The sequence below is a fragment of the Synchiropus splendidus genome, chromosome 10 (assembly GCF_027744825.2).
Source record: "Synchiropus splendidus isolate RoL2022-P1 chromosome 10, RoL_Sspl_1.0, whole genome shotgun sequence".
Taxonomy (NCBI): domain Eukaryota; kingdom Metazoa; phylum Chordata; class Actinopteri; order Syngnathiformes; family Callionymidae; genus Synchiropus; species Synchiropus splendidus.
The window spans coordinates 10,464,747-10,476,912 of NC_071343.1; the positions used below are offsets into that span (position 1 = coordinate 10,464,747).

The window sequence follows — 12,166 nt, forward strand, 5'->3', positions numbered from 1 at the left end:
CTTCGGGCGAAAATCTGTTGCCGTTCCAGCGAACAATAATGTGAGCGCTGAGAAAGAAGTGGCCTAATGGATTAAAGTGGAGCGATTTGTTTTTGGACAGCAACAGGTTGCCGCATGCAGATGCCTGACTGGCACCGTAACTGCTGCAGGAGACGCCCAGAACTTTGCACTCCAGGCTCTTGGACTTTAAAACTCTCCCCGCAAAGTCTTCCTTAGATCCCTTAATACGTTTATACAGGCAGGAAAACAGTGTTCAGGATTAGTTTGGCTGCAGGGGAACAGTCTTCATTATCTAAAAGGCTCGTGCATTTTTAACCACAGCAGAGTGTTACGATCACAGGTGGTGGGAGGAGAGGTCTACTGGACCACTTAAGTGTCCAATCCCAACCTAAAAAGAAACCTTTAAATGAGAGCATGTACCAAAACTGCCGACTATGTTGCTCACAAGCCTGTCCAGAGAAGGGCAGTTTACAATTACGCCTCCTCGACTACCTGCGGGTAGGTAAACAAAGAAAGCCTGGATATCCTCTGTGGCATCTGCGGTGACTCCGCCAAATCCCAGCCGTGACATTTGGAGCACCACAGCGCCGCACTGGCGTAATCCAGTTGGAAGCCAATTAGAGTTTGTTTGTCGGATTCCTTCAGGCCCAAAAGGTGAGCAACCTTGTTAAAAACCTGTGTACGGGTCACACCTTCTTCAAAGCGGAGGGATGACAGTTGACTCCGTAAACAATGGAGGTCCATCGCCTTGGGAAACGCAAAAGCACAGCCTGACTGTCTTAAGCAAATTTCCAATTGTGGCAGTTTGTGAATTATTCACAGATAAATCAGTTGAAAACACCTTTAAATAAATATTCAAATCATGAAACACTTGGAAATTCCAGGGTCCAACTAGTCCTGCTTTCACAGACCGATCCATATCTAGTCTCCAGCTCTGACTAAACAGGTTCAGTTATCTGACTATATAATGTTTTTCCTCTAGGCTTCATTGTGGGTTCCCTTCTTCTCATCCACGCCATGTCATTCTTCATCAAGTTTTCCACTTCCTTTTCTACACACATGACATTGAGCATAAAATATTCTATCATTTCTTCACCATCCCAGCAACACGAACACCAGCAACACCCGTTCTTTTCAACCACTCTGTTAGAAGAAAATGTTCCAACATTATTACTCAGCGAACAACGGTAAGAAATGTTGCAAAATGAAAACTTCCTATATGTAAGGTGGCCACTAGGGGGCCAAGTATGGCTAAGTATGATTCAAATAGAGGGAAATATAGTTCCGACAACTTTGGGCTACTGTGCTGCCGGAGAGATTTTCGGCAAACGATACATTTGAATGTTGAACTTGTTTTCGCCTCTGTGTTCACCTGATTTGACTATGCACTTCAAAGAACAAGTTAAGGTAAATAAACCTTGAACGATTCAAGAACTTAAGGGCCGTATTTGAGCTGAAACGTTGAGGACCAGATACCTCGTGTACAGAGTGAGCAACACATGGTGGTCATCTGTTTTTTATCACAAAATATTGAAGTGTATCCCTCAATTGAATCTCCAAAAACATAATAATAAAACAAAGAAACAGGATTGCAGATTGTTTCACATCCTTCAGTCTTTCAGTGGCCACCCATCATATTCCATTTTTCTCTGTCTTCAAATGCCTACAGCAAATATTTTAGTAAATGTTTGATGCTGTTTTACACCTCAATGACTACACACACCTTAACCAGAGCATAGCTTATCAAAACCATAAACATTTATGAAGATTTATGATCATAAGTGGAATTAAATGGAACAATGTATCGTCATTGAAAACGTGTTATTGTGACACACACAGCCTCCCATTCTTCCACTGTACGATAATGCCAAAGATGTTCACAGGTCACTGCGCTGAGCACAAGACCAGCATAGAAGAACAGTGCAAAGGGGGGCAACACAAAACCCATGTAGGACTGAGAGTAGCGACATGAATGTTGGCATCTGGCCCTGCAGCTCATTTGTCTGTGACAGAGCTGCCCAGATCCAGGACGGCGGCCAGAGCGAGAATCATTTTGCGGCACTCACCTTTGCTCAATGAGGTTCTATTTCCTGGCCAAGCTAACTGACCTGTCGTGACCCCCTGAGGCACTCTCCAGTGGTGCATCAGGTTTATGCAAAAGAGGCAGCACAACGTTTAAACAAATGATTTTTGGCCTTAAGAAAGCGTGGCTCTGCGATTTTGATCTCATTTTAAGTGGCAGAAAGGGAACCAACCGGAGCACCGATGTTGACACCAGGTTATCTTCGAGTTTAATTAATTTACCTGCCAGTGCTTTTGCTTCATGTCGGAGTCGAACTACTTCTCACCTTCTTCTGAATGACCCGTCCGATTCCAAGGAGTTTGGACTGATGTGACTTTGGTAGAGTTTTATAAATTCCGCTGGGTGGTGCTACCCAGGGACTGGAACAACCCACCTGACGTGACGGAGGTCACTCAAGCTGTGAAGCTTTCTTGCCAAAATAATCCAGTGAAAAAGAGAAAATATATATATTTGAGCTTAACAGTCACTGACTGTGTTGGAACAGGTCATAATGTACATCAAGAAAGAAAATCTTGATTTTCTCTCTCATAAAGATGTGGTTTAAAATATACATATGCAGAGGTCAACTGGCACTTCTATAAAAACTAAAAACATATTTATTTATATTTATATATAATAATATATATCCACCATGTGTGCTATGGCCCAGAGCTTACGCCATGCAAGGTCAGTAAAGTAAAACTGCAAATGGCTCTTCTTCGGGTGCTGAAGTCAGCAGTATATACAACTATTTTTATTAGTCATTTGTTATTTGCAGTTGTGTTTATTTGAAGAAAAGATGGGCTGAACAATCTATCGTAGCCAGGTGGAAATTGTGATGTTCGACAACATGGTCATGTGATCATCACATCATCTCTTTGGACAGTCAGCTGCCACATAACACTGTGCTGTTCGCCACAGTGTGAGTCTCTACACTACCATGGATGAAAAAGGGGAAGCATGGCGTGAATGTGTGAGCTGCGTGAGTCTCTCACCAATTTCATGGCCGTTGGCAACCCTGTTCTACTCCAGGATTTGCTGCTTTGCTCATGGATTGGTCGCGCTACAACTGAAAGAACTTGATCCATTCGGGAATTCATTTCCGAAATGGCCTTAGTTGGATCACAGTCGAGGGACGTTAACCAGTCAAGTTGGAGTCTGGAGACTTGCACCGGTAGCTGGTGATGCCGTCCCGTACCTCAGACAGTTTTTGCACCATTTGATTGGCACTTTTGCTTCTTCAGTACTATATAATATGCATCCATGTATCCAATGAATCAAACCACAAAGGACTTATAGCATAGGTTTTTATTCTTGCCTAAAAGAAGTGGTATTTATCATTTTAACATACAGTGGTACCTCGGTTCTCGACCACAATCCGTTCCAGAAGGCCATTTGAGAAGCGATTTGTTCGAAATCTGAATCGATTTTTCCCATTCCAATGAATGGAATAAGAAATCATGTGTTCCAAGCCTTAAAATAGTCTTTTGTAGGAGTGAATGTAGAGTGTCTGCTGCAGGTGCGCTGTTCCTCTATGTGTGTGGCCGCTGCATGTGGGAGGGGTTGCTGAGTGAGTGACGTCTCTCCAGAAGTGAAGAGGTGCCCGGTGCGTGTCCAGCTCTGAATGTGCGCTTCTCTGCAGTTTGGCTGTGACAAAGTCATAAACCAAGTAACTTAGCTCTGTCCCAGACTCGCCTCATCCCTGTCCCAGCTCCAGCCCACAACAGGACATCAAACCCTGGAGTGTGTGTGGAGAGCGAGCACCTCCCCTGTGACACTCTACCACGGTCCAGTGCGGAGACAGGAAAGGTTTTACACCTCAATATGAAGAAAAAACAGTCAGTAAATGTAGCTAACGGGACACGTCTGCATACAGAGGCTGTGTTATACACAATAACAAAGTGCATCATGGGTCAGCTGATCGGTCCGCGCACGTTATGGTTTTCCCGGCTTTTTTCGGGGGCGTTCGGGTTCTGGATTTTCGTTCGAAATCAGAAGCAAAAAAATCTCGAATTTTTGTTCTAACTCCAACTTGTTCGAAGTCCAGGACGTTCGAAAACCGAGGTGCCACTGTACTATATTTTTTGTCATATTTGCAAATGTTACTGGATAAAGTGAATCCTGCACTCAATTGAATATCATTTTTCTAGCACGTCTCCACATTAGTCAGCGACACTCATCTTCTTTTCATCTTGACTTTCAACATCGCCCCCAAATCAAAATCCAGTCACTCCCGCGAGACACTGCCTCCCACATGTGCAACCGTTCTTTCCAACTCAAGTATCAGGTTTGATGTTTTCCCGTAGGCACCAGAGCAGCAGGTGTTATTTTACCATATTATTGATGTATTTCCTGGAAATCTACCGGCTTCTGCGGCAATAATCAATCGGCACTTTCCTAAAGGTGGATGTGATTACACGGAACATATCGATGGGGAACGTAGAAGCAGCAGCTTATTTGCAGTCAGTGCACTTGTCACCATTGACCCGCTGACTTGTGCGTCGATGCGGCAACTTGTTTTGGAGAGATTAATTTGACAAAGCCTGCACTTGATGAGAAAATTAAAGCAGAAATTGATAGATCTTGGGTTAAAAAAAAGAACAATTTATTATAGTGAACTATGCAATAATGTTTGGGTTTAACAAAGATTGTTCCACAAAACAAAAGAGGTCTGGATGTGCTGGGGTTTCTTGAGCGTACTTTTTCCCACAGCTCAAAAACACAGTCTGCTTGTGCCCTGTAAAAGACCTCTCCAGGTCATCCTATACCCGAAGTAGCTGGGAAAGGCTTCAGCCCCTGCCAACCTAAAATGCAGGTTTGCATGGATGAATGTTTGGAAGAATTCCAAAGAACTTTCTTTCTGCAAAAAGGTGTCAGAGAAAGCATCTTACTGCAAGTGCTTCTGTGTATCAATGTAGCTGTCGAGGGTGTTAAACCCAGCCAATAGTCTGAGCGACACATAGTATGATCGCCCCTTATCAGTTCTCTCCACTCTGTTGGAGACTTATGTCGCTACAAAGAAGATATGACAAGAGGAAGTCGACCAGCAGTCCTGAATAATATCCTCTTTCTATGGTCCTGAATCACCTAATTCTGATATTATTTATAGCTGCTTTTATGTATGTTGAGATGTGTGGGACTCAGATGTGTGGGACTCCTTGAGTCCAACTTTGGAATTCTGTGGCAAAAGTTTGCTGAAGTGATATAACACACAAGAATATGTCAACTGTTTTGTTGGTCAACAAACTTATTCATCTGTCCGGTAGTTTGAGGGTTGGATTCAAAGGCAGCGAGTCACTGGAAAACCACACTCTTAATGCATATTAGCATATACGGTATATATAAACTTCATAACAAATGTTTCAGAATTCCTTCCTTCAGCTCAACCCATCTATCGCATGCTAAACTTCACAACAACTTGCTCGACGGAGGTGAGCTTTCATGAGCACTTGAACGTCACATAGCTTTGCCAATGTCACCTTGTCCCTCATCTAGCTGGAGCGAACATCACGACACAGAACCGGCTTTTTACCGAGTAAGAATGAGACTAAAAACCAGCTTAAGTTCATGTGATTACTTTGTCCTTGTCACAAGTCCAGACTCGCACATCATTCCTCCCATCACACAAGTGATGGAGCAGCCAGTTTTTCCTGTAGGAAGAAAACAAGCCCCACTGTTGTTCGCATCCATGGCAACCAGTTCACCATTGGTCTGACCTTGGAACCTGTAAAGCGGTTCCTCTATTAGACGTGCTGCCACCCTGCTGACAGCTGCAAAGAAGCCTCACTTCCAAACGTCAGTATCTTGAAAGTCATGACTTCCGGAGAGCAATAAGAAGAGCGACTGGCGCAGGAAACGCAGTGTCGGTTATCAGCTGAGCTGAGGCGAAGTGTGAGTCAGAGTGATGAGGACTAAATATCTGATCGTCTTTGCATGTGACCAAACTTGTCTGGTTCAGTGCAGAAGAAAGAGGACTCACATTGTTTCCTGGACAAGTGAAGGCATCAAGAAGCCAATGTAGTTGACTAACTATATCATTCAATTGAAGTTGGTCAGACTCTTGACACTGCTGAAAACAGTGTGTTTGTTCAGTTTCTTATTTGGTTTTCCTTCATGAGACAAATGTTTTTCAGGGTGACCAACTTTAAAATATTTACTTTTTACTGAAAAATGTTTTTTAAAAAATGGTGGTGAATTAATATTAAGTGCAAATAAATTCCATATATTCACATGACATGATGAGAAGCTATGTTTTATCCTCAATTATTTTATGTCATTTAATATTGGTATAAAATATATCAATATGCTCATATATTACATATTATATGCGCAATATTGTATTGATTTTTTTGCTGAAATATTGTGATACTTGAGTGTGATATATTGTCTTGATATTTGAACTCGGCTACGTCAATATTTAATACATACATACTGGGATTTGCTGTTGCATTTGTGTCGTGTTTAATACTAATAACATTTTCTTTCTGCACAACTGAGTTATTTTGTCGATGAAAGTAGCTGTTGGACTGTGAAATTTAACTGAAAGTCCAACTGGACTGCCTTCATAACAACAAACTTCTTTTCATGCACTTAATATTGGACTGCATTATCTGATTTTCCCCCTTGCAATGATGGCTCTAGTAAACAAATTTTACAATATATCAATGAACCAACAGCATCGCAATATATGGCGAGGTGTCGCATCACCGCTCCTTTATCGGGATACGTATCGAATCGCTAGATACCCGCCAATATGCAGCCCTATAATTGAATCAAAGATAAATAGTGTTAGAAATATATTAAAAATATAAAGACAAAAACAGTTTTTGGAGCAGAGTAGTCTATTTTGGTAGTTGTTTTTGGTTTAGCATTATAGAATATTATTATATTTTATTTTGTGAAGTTGATTTTTTCCCACAATTTTTAAAACCAACATTTTTAATTTTATTTTTTTGGACATTTAATTCTAATTTTTTAAATTATTATATTTTGATAACTTTTTAAACTTGCCTGTACACTAAACCAAGCTAATATTATCCTCACTAGACTCCCATCATATTTCAAGATATGTTCAGTTCTGTCTCAACAATCCAAATCACAGACTATTGGATGAATATTTTTGATGCAAAATGTGGAGCGGCTGGAAAACACCCACACCCTTCCAGTACATGCTTCCAGGACAGTTTGAGGGTGATCCTTACAAATGGCTTGTGTGTCATACCCTCGTGTGTTTTCAGTCGGTTACATTACGTAATGTGGAGCGTCGTAACAAGGTCACAACTCCCACACAGCGATGAGGCATCCAGGTGTGGGTTCTTTCGCATGAACACACGTGTTACATATTAACTACACACTTGTTCTTATTGCTGTGGCAGTGAAACAGAAACAGCTGATGTGCACAGTGTGGGAGTGTCAGAGTGAGACGTCTGTGTGCAAGGTGTAGCCAGAGCAGAGGCGCCACATGAGGAAGCACTTTTTCCACGCACACAAAGGCCACAAATGAGCACGAAATGATCCTCCTCACAGGTGAGACATACCCAGCAGCAACCATGACTATTGCACAGGTGTGCCTCAGGCTGGCCACAATAAAAGGCAACTCTCAAACAAGTGAGACCTGTAGCGTACGCTGGCCATGAAAGCTCATGTGTTCAGCTCCCAGGAATTGTGTGCAGATCCGTGCAGCCTTCGACATAAAGTGAGGGTGGAGGATGACTGGCACAATAATGGGCCTCATCACCGTGTCTCAGTGCGGAGAAATAGTGTCAATAAAATGGGTTTGTTTGTGTGTTCCAACTGCACCTTGATGATTCATGGTGACAAATCAGCTTCTTGATATGCCTCAGCTGTGACAGATTTGTGACCAGTCTATGAGATACAAGGACATTTTCTGTCCATAATAAAGTCCGAGCTTTGGGAGCAAAGTGTTTGAATTTATGCGCGGTTTCATTGAATTCAATTGTCAGTGTCATAACACTGGTCATGAGGTGAACACAAATAAAATTGGCATTTATTTCCTTTGCGTTGTTTCCCAGTGATCATTCGACAGTGTCAAACCACCATATACATCTCTCTCTCTCTCTCTCTCTCTCTCTCTCTCTCTCTCTATATATATATATATATATATATATATATATATATATATATATATATATATGGAGGAACCATCATGGGAGGAAAAAACCCTGCATGGGATGTACCATCGACAGATAGCTGAAGTGGCAGACATAAACAAATCCTACCAATGGCTGGAGAGGGCTGGACTGAAGGACAGCACAGAGGCACTCATCAAGGCGACACAGGAACAGGCCTTGAGCTCCAGAGCAATAGAGGCTCAGATCTACCACACCAGGCACGATCCCAGGTGCAGGCTGTGCAAAGTGGGCCCTGAAACAGTCCAGCACCTCACAGTAGGCTGGAAGATGTTGGCAGGAATAGTATACATGGAACGCCATAACCAAGTAGCCGGTATAGGGTACAGAAACATCTGTGCAGATTACAAACTGGAGACCCCGAGGTCAAGATGGGAAGAAAAAACAGTCAGTAAATGTAGCTAACGGGACACGTCTGCATACAGAGGCTGCGTTATATACAATAACAAAGCGCGTTGTGGGTCAGCTGATCGGTCCGTGCACCTGATGTTTTTTCCGGCTTTTTTCGGGCGCGTTCGAGTTCCGGATTTTTGTTCAAAATCAGAAGCAAAAAAATCTTGACATTTTTGTTCAAACTTGATTTGTTTGAAGTCCGGGACGTTCAAAAACTGAAGTACCACTGTATATATATACAAATGTTCCTGAAGTGTAATTTTAATGTTCATGCTTTATATGCTAACTACAATTTGGACCATGCTAGCAATGGCTAAGGCTAGCCTGGTCGACCTCCGAGGTAACTGGTACACACCCTAAATTTTGTGCTGTATGCTAACGTTATGCTCAAGCCTCCTTGCTACAGCTCGCATTCATGCCAAATCTCTTTCATGGCCGCTGTATTGACTTTAACTGTTAATGGCAGTTTTGTTCCTGTTCACCATTTTTTAATTCAGTTCAAAGATGGATTATCATCTTTGATGTTTAAATTTTAGTTCAGACTCGCTCACAAATGCTCCCTCATCAAACCGCAAATTGAATCTTCATGCGTCGCGAGGAGAGACTTTTTCCAACCTCGTGACTCACGGTGACATCGTCCCTAATTAGAAGGCTTGTGGTGCCGTCGCTTCGCGTCTCCAAACATACCGTCAATTATGTGTCACTGCAACAGAGGAGGCCATTCGTTCAGATCTGACGGCAAACTCTAACTTTGTTTTCCTCACTGTCACTGTGGCCTTTTGGAATTCAAAACTTTTGATAAAAGAGACTTTATTTCTGCTTCTTGCTTGAGAAAAAAGACCGTTAACAAGACCTCCTCCAAGCAGCTCATTTCCATCACTGTATTTCCTCAACGTGGAACAAACAAAGGATATATAATATAATATAATATAATATTATATAATGCTATTTATATCATGTATGTGTGTCTATGTTTTTGTGTTTTTTTTTAACAAAAACTCTCAATAAGATAAATACTTCAATAGATTCCTTGATCCAGAAGGTAATCCAGACTATAATGCATGATGAATAACATTTGTATTACATTACATGTCTTCTTTATTGTTACATTGCATACAGTTAAGTCAGTAATTATTTTACATTAATTCTAACTAACAACTGAATATTAAATAAATAAAATATTTCCATGTGAGAAAAAATATTGGAAGTGGTGGAAACATTACTGGGAAATATCCTACAAAATTCTGACTTACTCACTGTTTTATGAAGGGCATTATATAGGGAAATATTTGAATGTTGCAGACTAACTGAAAATACTGAGGAAGCTTTCAGAAAATGTGAAATACATGAAGAAAACATGAGTGTTTAAATGAAAAAGCCAAGCACTAAAAACAAGTGGGTGACTCCACAAATAATAAAAAGCAGCCTGTTTCGGGGGGTTGGCCACAGGTTTGCAGGCTGCTCCTTCACGCTCCCTGAAGGTGAAATATAATTGGATGACTCCTAATAGACTCAGATTTACTGGTTGATTGCTCTGGACTGGGCTGGCGGGGCTGTTGTCACCGGGTCAGCGCCCAGTCAGCCGAACCTCTGCGCAGTAATGAGAGTCTCCAAAGCCTCACGAATGAAGTAAGATTCCTTAAAAAAAAGAAACGTCTGAATTGATCACAACAGGATGGAGTTTGGAAACGATTCTATTCGCGTCGCAGTCCGCGAAAGGAGGGTTTCAGGAGAACCTTGACAGTGAGCCATCAGATGAAGGCTTCAGAAGGATATCCAAGAAGAATTCCATTGTTCCATCACGTCAGTCCCTAAAATAGCGACGACCATTCCTCCCAGGTTCAGCTTGACTGACTGAAGAGTCACAAGGTGATTTGCACCCAAACACAAGTTCCAATTCAGTCTGTCAAATATTTTTATGTGTAAATATAATACACTATCATACACTATTAAAAATGTATTTCATAATTTATCTTTTAAATAAACTAGTTCTAGTTTAGAACAGCAAAGTCTCATATTTCAGTTGAAAGCATCTCCCTCACTGTTTTCAGTGGCACCACTGTGGCTCCTCAAGTGTTAATAAAGGGAGTGGATGGGGGCTGACTAAAAGGGCAAACAACTTGATGTACCTTTTTTTTTCACAGTTTTCTACCACTAACAAGGTGCTTACACTGTGTGTAAAAAAATACATTTTACTAAAAAATAATTCAACACGTTGTGCTTTATTATTGTTTATTATTATAATGCAAATTAATAAAAGATTCCGACAGAAAAATAAAATAATAATCCTTTGGAAGCAGCCCACGTATATAAGAGATGAAGATAATAACATAGTAATTAATTGTGTTTGCAGATTAACAATTGAACGATTTATATTCAAACAGCACACTGTAAAAACTGAATTATTTGGCATGATGAGGAACAACAAGTTTACAAACGAGTGACACCTCCTGGCAAAACCATAAATGCCAAGTAACTTCATGTGAAGAGCGTTATTTCAAAGAAGCCTGAAGTTCAAGTTCTGCTACATTTGACTTGACAGTTCCTATGTCATGAAAGGTAACAGGTGATGGCTCCCTTTGTATGCAGTATATAACGCAATGGAAATCCACACACATCACCTTTAGAAGCCTGATCGTAGTTCGTCCTCAAACTTCTCTTTCCAACCTGCCTGGTCTTTTTCCAACATCATGACCTGACGTTTGAGCTGTGATCAAACCAACAGACACCAGCCTCTCGTCGCCAGATCCTCACAATAAGACAGCCGGTGTGAGCCCTGCTGTATCTGGCTGGACTTTGCCTCGCTCAAGGCGGCTTCGAGGCCGTCGACACAAACAAAACAAACCCAGATCCCGAGCGACGATCGGCGCGTCAAGCTTCAGGTCGATGCGCACGGATTTTACGCGTCAGTTGTTACTCAGTAATCCGTGATTTCCCAGAAATTGAGCCCGTTCTTTCCTAACAAACAGGAAAGTCCGAGGGCAAACTCCCGCAGGAGAAGTCAAATAAACTCATGATGAAGTTTCAAGAAGTTATGCTTCTGGATGAAAACGAAAAAATGGTCGACTTACCTCGCTCGTCGCCGCTGCAGGAGCCCCACGCAGCCAGGCAGCACAGAGACGCTGCGCACACAATCCACCACTTGTTGGTCGGAGACATGGTGTTACTCACTGAGGGAATAAACTTCTGCTCCAAGTTTTACATACTCGCTTCAGGGCGCGTGCGCTTGTGCGCCTGTGCGCGTGCACTTCCGTCCGATAAAGAAACAGGTCCAGTCTTCCAACACCGAATTTAGAAATACCCAGTCATTTCCTGGAGGCAACTGACACGAATGTTGCTTCCCTGGAATTCAACTTCTGAAACTCCCTTTATCTTTATATATTGTTTCACAAACTTCTGTGGAATAAAAAAAGATCAATATTCTGTTTTAAGTCTTGAAATGCCACACCGACATTTACAACTCGAAGCAGATGAACCTCAGCCAAAAGATATTGTTGAATAAGTTCCAGTGAACTGAAGTTATTGTAGTTTCATGACCAAGTGCATCAGAGTCAACAGCTGT

At 41.7% G+C, this 12,166-nt stretch overlaps 1 protein-coding gene across 1 annotated transcript in view; it reads right to left on the minus strand.

Moving 5' to 3' along the window:
• The window catches only part of tfpia (tissue factor pathway inhibitor a), a 29,183-nt gene extending 17,319 nt beyond the window's left edge, over positions 1 to 11,864 (minus strand). The window contains exon 1 of the mRNA XM_053877063.1: positions 11,676 to 11,864. Coding sequence (XP_053733038.1) covers positions 11,676 to 11,763 — 88 coding nt within the window. The 5' untranslated portion in view covers positions 11,764 to 11,864. The remainder of the gene's footprint in view (positions 1 to 11,675) is intronic.
• Between the last annotated feature and the right edge of the window lie 302 nt (positions 11,865 to 12,166).